Source organism: Trachypithecus francoisi, unplaced genomic scaffold (genome assembly GCF_009764315.1).
Source record: "Trachypithecus francoisi isolate TF-2019V2 unplaced genomic scaffold, Tfra_2.0 Lachesis_group3, whole genome shotgun sequence".
NCBI lineage: Eukaryota > Metazoa > Chordata > Mammalia > Primates > Cercopithecidae > Trachypithecus > Trachypithecus francoisi.
Genome location: NW_022681468.1, coordinates 96,136,696 through 96,149,469, shown reverse-complemented (window position 1 = coordinate 96,149,469; position 12,774 = coordinate 96,136,696). Strand labels below are relative to the sequence as shown.

Genomic DNA, 12,774 nt, shown 5'->3' with positions numbered 1-12,774 from the left:
CCTCAGAACTTCACCTTTGTGCAGTTTGTCCTCCATTGCCACACATGAACTTTGGATTTGGCCACAGTTTTTGAAGATTTGTGCTTTGCTTCAAGTTTGTATTTTTTGTTGGAAACTTAGTTCCCAGAGAGGTTTTGCATGAGTATCACTTGGAGAATTTTAAAAGCCAAGCTCCCTGTCTGATTGGATTTAGGAGCCGTGTAGTAGGTTTGAGGAATTGTCCAAAGCTCTGGTGGGTCTGTGGCATAGCTAGGCTTGAGAACTGTTGTGTTTATCTGCCCTCTGGGGAAATAGTTCTTGAGTGTTGACAATCTTGAGACGAGTCTGGCTCTGTCGCCTGGGCTGGAGTGTGGTGGCACAATCTCGGCTCACTGCAACCTCCGCCTCCTGGGTTCAAGTGATTCTCCTGCCTCAGCCTCCGAAGTAGCTGGGGTTACAGGTGTGTGCCACGACGCCTGGTTAATTTTTGTATTTTTGTTTTGTTCTGAGACAGAGTCTCGCTCTGTTGCCAGAGTGCAATGGAGTGCAATGGTGCGATCTTGGCTCACTGCAACCTCCGCCTCCTGAGTTCAAGCGATTCTCCTGCCTCAGCCTCCAGAGTAGCTGGGACCACAGGTGCCCGCCCCCACGCCTGGCTAATTTTTTGTATTTTTAGTAGAGACGTGATTTCACTATGTTGGCCAGGCTGGTCTCGAACTCCTGACCTCGTGATCCGCCAACCTCCTGATCCACCCTCCTTAGCCACCCAAAGTGCTGGGATTATAGGCGTGAGCCACTGGCACCGGGCCCTGACCAACTAAAATGGTTAGTGTGTGTTCCATTTAGATGCAGGTTGACGTTCAAATAGAGGCAATATATGACTGGTAAATTGTAATTTCAAAGGAAAGCAGTAATGGGTCAAACTCTTGGACTGTTCTCTTTCTTTCCCTTGCTTAAAAAACAGTCTGTTCCCTCTGAATCTAGCTCTATATAGATGTTCAAATCCTTAAGTTTACTTGCTAAAAATCACCTGAGGTGCTTGTTCAACATGTTCCCAGGCTTCTTGCTTGAAAGTTAAAAAATTCAGCCATTCTAGGGTTGTGTCCAAGAATCTGTATGTTGAACAGCAACCTCAGTTGATTCTTGTACTGAGGCAAGTTTGGGAATAAGGTTAGTGTGGGACAGGGTTTCGATCTTTTGTGTTCTGTTCTGCTGCTTTTTTAGCTGTAGAATCTTGGGCAGGAGTGTCTGAGTCTGTTTCTTCATCTTTTAAAACAGAGTAAGAGTAGTACTTGTCTCTTACGGAAGGAAGTTCAAATTAAATAAAATGATACTTCTAGGCAGTGGTCTTTAACTAGTGGCAGGTTTGTCCCCTTCCATTACCCTGGACATTTTTGCTTGTCACACTGGGGATGGGGGTGCTACTGGCCTCTAGTGGGTAGAGGCCAGAGATGCTACCAAACATCCAAGAGTGGGTATGAGACAGCTCCCCACAATAACAAATTATCCAGTCTCAGGCATTTATAATGCCACCAATAGGCTGTGCACGTTGGTTCACACCTGTAATCCCAGCACTTTGGGAGGCGGAGGTGGGATCCCTTGAGCCAGGAGTTCGAGACCAGCCTGGGCAATTTAGGGAGATGCCATTTCTACAAAAAATGTAAAAATTAGCCGGATATGGCAGCACACACCTATAGTCCCAGCTCTTTGGAAGGCTGAGGTGGGAGGATTGCTTGAGTCCCAAGAGGTTGAGGCTGCAGTGAGCTGTGATGGCATTACTTGCACTCCATCCTGAGCAAGACCCTGTCTCCAAAAAAAAAAAAAAAAAAAAAAAAAACCCTATGATTGAGAAACCATGCTTGCCATGGTGAATGTTGGTTGTTAGTAAGAAAGTTGAGGCCTTTTGTGGTTTCTTCTCTGGCCTGATCCAGGAAGCCCTCTTACTCCCATGACGTTATGGGCATACGTTTCACATTTATTATTGGGATTGGTAATCAGATCTTTTAATCTCCTTTGAACTTTGGGAGTTGCTGAAAGCACCATATATTTTATAGAAGTCTAAAGTTTATAACCTAAACATTAGCTAACTAAAGACAAGACTCACAGGGCTGAAAGGAACTCTTGGTCAAATTGGTCCATCTGTCCGTCCTTAGGGCTTTAATGGGTGTAAATATGTTGCCTGAGGTGGTTAAGTATTCTTTTGTTAATGAATTCTGGGGAGAACTCCCCTTGTAACTGCTTTCACAGCTTGGTTATTTACAAAGACAATAGAAAGCTTCCTTTGTCTTTTGTATGTTAGCGCATTGTCAGATCCTGGTTAGGTAGGTATTTGTGAAGTGCTTTATCTAATTTGCACCTTATCTAGGCTTCTTGATAGAATACATGTTTCTCTAATGTATGCCTGGGTGCTAATAGTTTGGTGCTGTGGAAACTACTCATATTTGGTTATTGGGGAGCAGAAGTAGTGTGCATGAAGAGGCTAAGGTGATGCCTGCCTGGCTTCAGCTGTGAATTTTAGAAATATACTTATTAAAGGTAAATTTTTTTTTCTCTCTTTACCGCTGGATTTCTTAATCTGGGAGGTACTTGATGGAATTTAGCCTTTTTATCCCTTGAAATTATAAGCAGCATTTTGTGTACACTTTTTCTTATACATGTACCTTTTTCTGCTGTCAGAAGATAAAATTTCAACAAATTGAGTATAAAGATCTAATTGGATTTTATTGTTGATTAACAAATTAGGTAGCACCCCATCTATAAAAAAAATAGTGCCCATTGGGCATGGCGGAACAATCGGTTTTTATAAGGTTGAGCAGGAACAGGGAAACAACATAGTCCAAAAATGTGGGTTGTTTAACATCAGGTTACTTGAGGTTAATTTGCTTGTAAGGGTTAAAGCAGAGGGAACTTCTTATGCCAACTCAGACTGCCTGTTTTAGAGATTTGGGTATCTTCTCTCCTGAAGGTAAGGTAAACAGTTTAGAAGTTTAACATGAGTGACTCCATTTTGGTTTGGTCTGTTAGGGTCTAGGAGCTCAGTCCAAATTAGTGGCCTTCCATAGATTCTATTTAACACTGGAAGGAGGGTCTATAGTGTTGCGTGTGTTAGGGTGACTACTGAGAGAGCACTGATGAATCCTGGGGAGGGCCTGCACCTTAGAACTGATCAGTTCTAAATGTTACAAACAGACCTCTTTTCTCAGAAATTAAGAATTCAGAAAAGTTCAAAGGATACAATTAAAGTTTTTTTTTTTGTTTTTTTTGAGACAGAGTCTCGCTGTGTCGCCCAGACTGGAGTGCAGTAGCTCACTGCAAGCTCCGCCTCCCAGGTTCAGGTAATTCTTCTGCCCGCCTCCCGAGTAGCTGGGACTATAGCTGGGACTACAGGCGCTTGCCACCATGCCCGGCTAATTTTTTGTATTTTCAGTAGAGACAGGGTTTCACCGTGTTAGCCAGGATGGTCTCATCTGACCTTGTGATTTGCTGGCCTTGGCCTACCAAAGTGCTGGGATTACAGGAGTGAGCCACCATGCCCGGACTAATAAAGTTTTAAAATAAAAAAGTTGGACATAGCTAGGGTCACTTTTATGATTTTGGCATAAAATAGCTAGAAAAATAAAAATGCGACATACCTCCCTAACAATTTGCCCACAAGGAAATTCCTTGTGGACAAAGAACTCAAAGCCATCCCTCTGTTCACCTGAGACAATGCGTATGTGATTGCTTCCTCTGCCCTGTTGTCTTGCTAAGCCAGACTGATGCATGAATGACTATTCCTCTACTCTCTTCTCACATGGAACTAGTGTATTCAGTGAAAGGCTGATCAAGAGACTTAAAAGAATGCAATGTTTGTGTATTATCTACCTATGACCTGGAAGCCTCCTCCCCTGCTTCAACTTGTCCGGCTTTTCCAGACCAAACCAGTGTGCATCTTACACATATTGATTGATGTCTCATGTCTCCCTAAAATGTGTAAAAACCAAGCTGTGTGCCATCACCCTGGGTACATGTCAGGACCTCCTGAGGATGTGTCATGGGCATGTCCTTAACCTTGGCAAAATAAACTTTCTAAATTGATTGAGCTCTGTCTCAGATACTTTTGGGCTCACAATATTTATAGACCTAATTCAGCCCTAATCTAGCCGCTGCATTTAGTTGCATAGTGTGAATATTTCACGTTTTACTTTTGCATTTTCATGAATGGGTATATGGATTATTTAGGTTTTTTTGTGAGCAGAGTTCTGAATATTTATTTGCCTCGTCCTATACAAGTTTGATAATTTGTCTGTGTTACATGCCCACAAATTGAATTGCAGGATTCATACACTTTTTTTTTTGAATTGGAGTCTCACCCTGTTGCTCAGGCTGGAATGCAATGGTGCGACCTCAGTTCACTGCAACCTCCGCCTCCCAAGTTAAAGTGATTCTCCTGCCTCAGCCTCCCGACTAACTGGGACTACAGGCGCGTACAACCACGCCCAGCTAATTTTTGTATTTTTAGTAGAGACGGGGTTTCACCATGTGGTCCAGGATGGTCTCAGTCTCCTGACCTCGTGATCTGACCGCCTCGGCCTCCCAAATTGCCGGGATTACAGGCATGAGCCACTGCGCCCGGCTGATTCATATACATTTTAAAGGTTACTGGTTATTCTTACCATTATTTAATACTATGAGACTTTAATTTCTGCAAAGTAGATGAGTGCAAAATAGCCAGTTATAATGTTTCCCAAATTAACAGAGGTTTAGTTATTTTAAAAATGAGTTTATTGGCCATTTCAGTTTCTTCTCTGTAATTGCATATCCATTTTCTTTGCACAGTTTTTGGTTAGATTTTTGATATGTAATTCTTCATATGTTGTGTATCTATATCCTTTGTTATGTGTACATTGAAATTTTATTTGCCAGTCTGTTGTCTTTTAACCTGGTTTATAGTGATAATCTTATTCTGAAGCAGCATAGGACTTGAACTAAAGATGGAGATTTTAAAGAACTACATCCAGTATTCTTTACCAATTAGAAATGTGTGGCCGGGTGCTGTGGCTCATGCCTGTAATCCTAGCACTTTGGGAGGCCGAGGCAGGTGGATTACCTGAGGTTCGGAGTTCAAGACCAGCCTGGCCAACACGGTGAAACCCTGACTTTACTAAAAATATAAAAAAATTAGCCAGATGCAGTAGTGTGTGCCTGTAATCCCAGCTACTCTGGAGACTGAGGTAGGAGAATCCCTTGAACCCGGGAGGCGGAGGTTGAGGTGAACCACGATCCCTCCACTGCACTCCAGCCTGGGCTACGGAGCGAGACTTGGTCTCAAAAAAAAAAAAAAAAAAGTGTGACTAATTAGTCTTCTTTGCTTTTCCATCTTCTTAAGACACATAGAAGTGACTGAGAAGGAATAGTTATACAATAACTTTGGTTTAATACTCAGTTTAACTGAAGGATGTATGTAAATAAGGACAGTGATACCTAATGCTGATAGTTGATAGTGTGGATTGGATAATTCAGACTGTGGGCTGACACACACATACACTCTTGGGCTTTATCTTTATATGTAAGGATTGGGAGAATTTTTGTATATGCCTGACACATAAGTGCTCCATATATATTAGCTATTGTATCACCGGTAGGAAGTTCGCCTGGAAGTAAGTTTTACAGAATTCCAGCGTAGATTGCTTTGTGGGTTTTTTTTTTTTTTTTTTTTTGCCAGATTTTGCTTTCACCAACAAAAACACTAAGCTCTGCCAAGCAGTTTTCGGCCATTTTGTAAGTTAGGAAAATAAACACTAAAAGTGAAATGGCGGCTCTTAGGCGGGGCTCCCACAGACTTGCTCCTTTTAAGTGGAATGTTGCTGTGCTGCCCTCTTGTGGTCATTTGGGAAAAGGCGATTAAAAAATGGAACAGTAACTTAATGGCTCTCGTTTCAAAGCCCAGTTGCAGGAAGGTTAATCACTCTATTTTTACCTACTTCAGAAAGTATTTTGAAGAGATACCAATTCCTTTTTGTCCACAAGTAAAAGGAAGTGGTAAACTTTTTTCTCATCAGCATTTATTTTTGATTGGAATCTGAATTCCCAGTTTTGACTTGTTCTTTTATCTGTGTATTATATTTTCCTTTTAATTATTTAAGTAAAAAATTATAAAAGTTGTTTGCAATTTAGATGTTGAATAATTTTCAGATAGTTGTTTTTCATGAAGATTCTATATATATGTTGGATAGTCATTCCTGAAAATCCAATGTTTAATTGCCCTGTAAGAAGTAAGCCATTGGTAGTCAGCTAATTTTATTACTTTGTTATTTAGGTGAAAGCTTAAAGGACTCCACCCACTAATTCAGTTTGACCCTTTCTATTAGTCTTGTGGGCTTTCTGCCTCCTGTACTAAACCAGCACTAAAGCTACAGCTTAGTACTAATAGTATTTACTATTATAATTGTTAGGTATTAATGGCAATTCATAGTCTTTTAGGAAATGTGTTTTTAAGGGAATAATTCGAATATATATATATACACACATATATATACACATATACATATATGTATATATATATTTTTTGAGATAGAGTTTGGCTATTGATTCCTGGGCTGGAGTGCAGTGGTGTGATCTCAGCTCATTGCAACCTCCACCTCCCGAGTTCAAGTAATTCTCCTGCCTCAGCCTCCGAAGTAGCTGGGATTATAGGTGCATGCCACCACACCTGGCTAATTGTTTGTATTTTTAGTAGAGACTGGGTTTCACCATCTTGGCCAGGTGGGTCTTGAACTCCTGACCTCAGGTGTTCCACCAGCCTCGGCCTCCCAGAGTGCTGGGATTACAGGCTTGGCCCATAATTACACTATTTTTTTTTTTTTTTTGAGACGGAATCTGGCTCTGTTGTCCAGGCTGGAGTGCAGTGGCGCGATCGCATTTTCCATTTCCAGTTTATTTAGTGATTACTCCTCTTGTGAGAAGTATGAAAATTAAGTAATGCCTTTATTAAGACTTTTTTTTTGCCTTTAAGCAGTTCCTCTCCTTAGTATTTGTATTCAGTCTTACATCTGATTTTCTGGTTTCAAAAACAATATAAAAACACTTCTTTTTTTTTTTGGAGACAGAGTCTTGCTTTGTTGCCCAGGCTGGACTGCCATGGCGCGATCTCGGCTCTCTGCAACCTCTGCCTCCCAGGTTGAAGTGATTCTCTTGCCTCATCCTCCCGAGTAGCTGGGACTACAGGTGCACTACCATGCCCAGCTAATTTTTTGTATTTGTAGTAGAGATGGGGTTTCACCGTGTTAGCCAAGATAGTCTCCATCTCCTGACCTCGTGATCCTCCCATCTCGGTCTCCCAAAGTGCTGGGATTACAGGTGTGAGCCACCACGCCTGGCCTAGGAACACTTTTTTAAAACACTCATTCAAATCTTTGCTTGTTTTGTATAGGGTGGGGTGTACTTGCAGCCCTTGCTTTGGATTTAACTCTTATGATTAGACATATTTTAGACAGTTGACTAGTTTAGACATTAAAAATACTTAAGGTATATATTGAAGTGCTGTGAATTCACTACTAAGCTTCACTACTAAGTTTCAGTCATAAAATGTCACCAGTATCATTCCCTGAGCGCATCTGCCTCCATCAACCCCTAAAGGTAAATATGGTTGTGAACTTGGTGTTTATCTTTTCTTGGGTTTGATTTTCATTGTTGTTAGTTTTGAAATTACACAGGTAATCCATGGAGCTCACAAATGTACTTCAAATAACCCATCCCCAACAGAATAAACCAGTGTTAGCAATGTGGTGATTAAAACGCATTTATACACATAGATATGTGCTGACAGAAATATGGCTTTTTTTTTTTTCCCCAGAAGGTATTGTATGCATTGTTAAATTTCTAGGAATCACTCTCCTACACAGACTCAGAAACACATAGCTACACAAGAAGATATGTGGAAAGATATTTATGGGTACAGTCAACAGTTTCGAAATACAAATACTCAGAAATATAGAAATATGGAAAGTGTATCAAGGATATTTGCAACCTATTGATCAAGTGATTAAATCTGAAAAGAACCTAAATGTACCATTAATAGGGGAATGTTATATAAAATGTAGTGAATTTATAGTATAAACCAGTTCAAAGGGAATGAGATAGGCATCTGTATAGACATATCCTGATGCGGACATTGGCATTCCATTGCATCCCATGTGCAGTGCTTCCCGCTTTTCAGCACAGAACAGTAAACATTTCTAGTTGGACTGTTCTAGTTATCTTCAGTAAACTAATGCTGCCTTTTGTGGGTCTTTAGTTGGTAAAGATTTTCAGTCTTTTTGTTGCCATTGGAGTTTTTTGTTTCCTAGGAGTGTATAGACCTGTTGTCCTGTGACAGTTTTATTGGCGGTGATTGCCAAAACATGATTCTATTCTTAAACTTTCGTCTGGAGTTAAACATTGTAGTAGTTGAAAAACTAAATATGTTATTTCAAAGGGGAGACAAATTGTACATTCTAGCGAATGAATGTGCAATTGAATCCTTCTCTAATATACCAGGCACAGAGAACATCAAAGGAGATGTGCTTAGTTTGCAAGTTTATTGGGGAGGTTGACAAGCGGTCAGATTACTTTGTAGTATGGGACAAGTGGAGGCAAGGGAGTGTAGATGGTAACAGCTGCTGGCACTTTGGAGCGAGTCTTTCTAGGACAGCATGTGTGTCATTGCTAAAAGTATGGATAGCCAGCAGGGCATGGTAATTGAAGCTCAGATTTGAGATGTGGCTGCCTGTTTTCCATCTCAGTGGTGGTAACTGCTATGACATATGTCAGTATTGTGGAAGTATCTGATAGGTATTGAGCTTAGGATAGGAGACCAAAGGATGTTTTCCAGGAGAAGGTGATACCTGAGGCCTCAAATTTAGAGAGGTATTTAGTTTGCTGTGTCGGCAGTGGGTGCAGGAGCTAGAGGGGAGCAATGGGGGTGTCTGGAGCAGTGGGGGTGAGGGAAGAAACGATTAAGTAATGTGCTTTGAGAAATTGTCAGAGGCCAGGTTTTATAGGGCATGCTGAAATTGGATGTTTTCAGTGACCCAAAGACCTGGATGCCTGGGAAGTAAACAAGCCTTCAGCTGCCTTTGCTATGGGAATATAATTTCCAGGTATTGCCTTGCCTAACATCCCTTTCAAGTAGACTGCCCTTTCTATTAAATAAATCCCTTCCTTATGAGGAAATTCTGGAGCTGTCTCTGTACCTGTCTGTCCATGAGCAAATAGTGGAGGCAAAACTAATAAATTCCAACTAGTGTCATGGATTGTGGGGTGACGACTCACTAATGGGTGTTAGCTGGGGAGAATTTTGTGTTAGAAGGGGAATCTCAGCTTGGGTGTGATATGCTCAGATTTTCTCTGTTTGGGTAGGGCTTTGGCATTTATAGGGCACTGCTTTCATAGCTGGCATTAGATGCTCTCTTGACACTACTGGTAGATGTCACATAGGTTGATACAGGTTAAAAGATGACACAGGCCTGAGGTGATGTAGGACTGAAATGGAAACTGCGATGCCAGAGCCCACACCTTTTAAGTGATCCTGTCACTATCCAGCTCTCCTCTTTTCTTTTTTCTTTCCTGATGTCAACCTGCCTGGTCACAGGTATAAAATAAGTGACTCAGATGCTTTGGTCACCTGGACTAGTCAGCTTGGACTGTGCAAAGGGTTAAAGAGTCAGTAATTATAATGAGGTCTTGAAACTGTTGAGTCACTTGTGACAGGGATGCCTGTTTTGGGGCCTTGTATAACAGGGATAAGAGTTAAGTTTTCTGAGTCTCTAATGTTTTGGGTTGGACCCCTAGAGTAAAATAGAAATGAGCTTTAGATCCACACTTGGATTGGAATCCTGGCCCCCTCACCCTCTTCCTCAATTTCTAGTTTTGTCCATTGACCAAGTTACATAAAAGATGTCAGTTTTTTTCGTCCTTTATATGGTGATAATAATGCCTAATAGTATTATTCTTGGGAATAAGCAAAATAATATATACACACACACACATACATATATACACATACATACATATGTAAAGTACTTAGCCTAGTGTCTGATACCTATTAGGTGATCAGGAAGTTACATGGTTTTTCTCATCTTTCCCCTCTTCCCAGTGTTGGGAACCTCCCCCCGACCCCTGCTCTCCCGTTTTTCTCATTGCTTCCACATGGTAACTGAAAGGCCTCTGTATTGTAATGTGCTGTGGATCGCATGGTGTTATTTGGGTCAGTCCTAGTTTGCAGTGTACTGCCCTGTGCACCTCTAGAAGATGCAGTGATGGTAAATATAGAGCTTCCCTTTACCCTTTCAGGTTTTGTGCCACGTGTCTTATCTCCTGACTTCTGAACTCAGGGACTTTTCTGTTAATGCTACTGTAGGTTCTGGGTTTTTCCTTGCCCGCCTCAGAGCAAAGATAGGTAGTTTTCAAGCAAAAGAGTAGAGTGGACAGTCCACCTCTTGGTGTAGAGTCCATCCATTTGAGGTCTTTTTGCTTCAGAGTATCTTCCCCTCTACCAGCGTGCCCCTCAGTTGCTTTTTCACCATTAGAGGAAGATGAGGATATTGCTTTCTCTGTGCTTGAGGTTGATACTCTATCACCCCTCAGTCTCTGTGGTTTCTGGTTTGTTCCTTTAGCTGTCATCTACCTGCTTAGATTGCTGCTCCCTACGGGATGTTTGGAATGAAGAAAGGAAGGGAGATGTGTGGAGGCCGATAGCAGTCTTTATTGGGTTGGGTGTTCTCATTAGCATCAGAGTGCCCTTTTTGTTTACTTGTTTCTGTTAAGTCTACCACTTCTGAATCTCACTGCAGATTATAAGGCAGGGCCTCTGGATTGAGGTTAATGTGTATAAATTTTTACAAACCACCCCAGATGAATCTCATTTGCTCCTATTAGCGAGAACTGCTGATTGGGTAATTGCAACCAGTTTGCATTCTTCCTCTTTGGGTAAGATGCTTTTTTTTTTTTTTTTTTTTGTTTTGTTTTTTGGAGACAGAGTCTCACTGTGACACCCAGGCTGGAGTACAGTGGCAAATCATGGCTCACTGCAGCCTCGACTTCCTAGGCTCGAATGATCCTCCCACCTGAGTCTTCTGAGTAGCTGGGACCACAGGCACGCACCATCATACCCAGCTAATTTAAACATTTTCTTGAAGAGATGGGGTTTGCATATATTGTCCAGGCTGATCTCGAACTCCTGGGCTCAAGCAATCTTTCTGCCTAGGCTTCCCAAAGTGTTGGGATTATAGGTGTGAGCCACTGTGTCCAGCTTGGTTGGTTTTTTTTTTTTTTGGAGACCAAGTCTCTCTCTCTGTCTAGAGGCTGGAGTATAGTGGTGCGATCTTGGCTCACTGCTTCCTTTGCCTCCTGGGTTCAAGCGATCCTCCTGCCTCAGTCTCCCGAGTAGCTGAGACTACAGGTGTGTGCCACCACAGCCAGCTAATTTTTGTGTTTTCAGTAAGACAGGGTTTCACCATGTGGTCCAGGATGCTCTGGATCTCCTGACCTCTGATCTGCCTGCCTTGGCCTCCCAAAGTGCTGGGATTACAGGCATGAGCCACCACGCCCAGCCTGCTTGGTTTGGTTTTGTTCTGTGTTTTGTTTTTTTCTTGTTGTGAGGGGAATGATACTTAGTAGATAAGACTTAGTGGATTCATATCTATCTGGTTTCAAATCATATTATGTTAACTAGGTGTGAGAGTTAAATACTTAAGAGCCTCAATTCAGCCTCATTTGAATGAAGGGGACAGTAATATCCATGTTCAGAGTTTCTGTCAAGAGTCTGTCCATAGAAATCACCTGCTCTGTAGCATCATGTAAACATTCAGGAAATGGTAGCTATTGGGGATTTTGAGAATGGTAGCAATAACATTATTTGGAATGTAAAAGTATAAATGTGAATTTGAAGATTTTGGTCTTATATTATCAGCATTACTATCTGTAAATGTTTTACCATGAGAATTTTTTTTTTTTTTAAAGCAGATTCGTGTGGCAGTTCTTAAATATTTTTAAATCTCTCTCTTTCTCTCTCTCTCAAAATAAGTCACTCAGCCTCTGAAGAAGCCTCGGGTTCAGACTCAGGCAGTCAGTCGGAAAGTGAGCAGGGAAGTGATCCAGGAAGTGGACATGGCAGCGAGTCGAATAGCAGTTCTGAATCTTCTGAGAGTCAGTCGGAATCTGAGAGCGAATCAGCAGGTTCCAAATCCCAGCCAGTCCTCCCAGAAGCCAAAGAGAAGCCAGCCTCTAAGAAGGAACGGATAGCTGATGTGAAGAAGGTATCTACTTTGCCCTACAGTACAAATGTGCTGCTAGCCTAGGACAAGCTAGTAGACCTTTATTGCTTATGAAAACTCATTAGTATATCTTGATAATGAAACCTACAGCCATTTTTTCTAGTAATATACAGTAGAATATCTGAGGATACAAATGAAGACTTCTTTCTGCTCTGTTAAGGAAAACAAATTACCTGAACCATCCAATTATAGGGAGGAGAGACAAATTTTTATATGCTTGGTTTTTAACTTTATTTATTTATTTTTGAGACAGAATCTTGCTCTGTTGCCCAGCCTGGAGTACAGTGGCACGATCTTGGGCTCACTGCAACCTCCGCCTCCCAGGTTCAAGTGATTTCCTGCCTCAGCCACCCAAGTAGTTGAAATTACAGGTGTCCGCCACCACGCCTGGCTAATTTTTGTATTTTTAGCAGAGACTGGGTTTCACCATGTTGGCCAGTCTGGTCTTGAACTTCTGACCTCAGGTGATCCACCTGCCTCGGCCTCCCAAAGTGCTGGGGTT

At 41.7% G+C, this 12,774-nt stretch overlaps 1 protein-coding gene across 9 annotated transcripts in view; it reads left to right on the top strand.

Annotated features, from left to right (window-relative positions):
• The window catches only part of CHD2 (chromodomain helicase DNA binding protein 2), a 149,133-nt gene that overhangs the window by 29,967 nt on the left and 106,392 nt on the right, over window positions 1–12,774 (top strand). For 5 of the 9 annotated variants that reach the window (XM_033188901.1, XM_033188906.1, XM_033188900.1 and 2 more), the window contains one exon: window positions 12,023–12,254. In XM_033188901.1, coding sequence (XP_033044792.1) covers window positions 12,023–12,254 — 232 coding nt within the window. Of the gene's footprint in view, window positions 1–9,000; window positions 9,099–12,022; window positions 12,255–12,774 lie in introns of those variants that run through there. The other 4 variants (XM_033188899.1, XM_033188903.1, XM_033188907.1 and 1 more) reach the window with 1 other exon arrangement.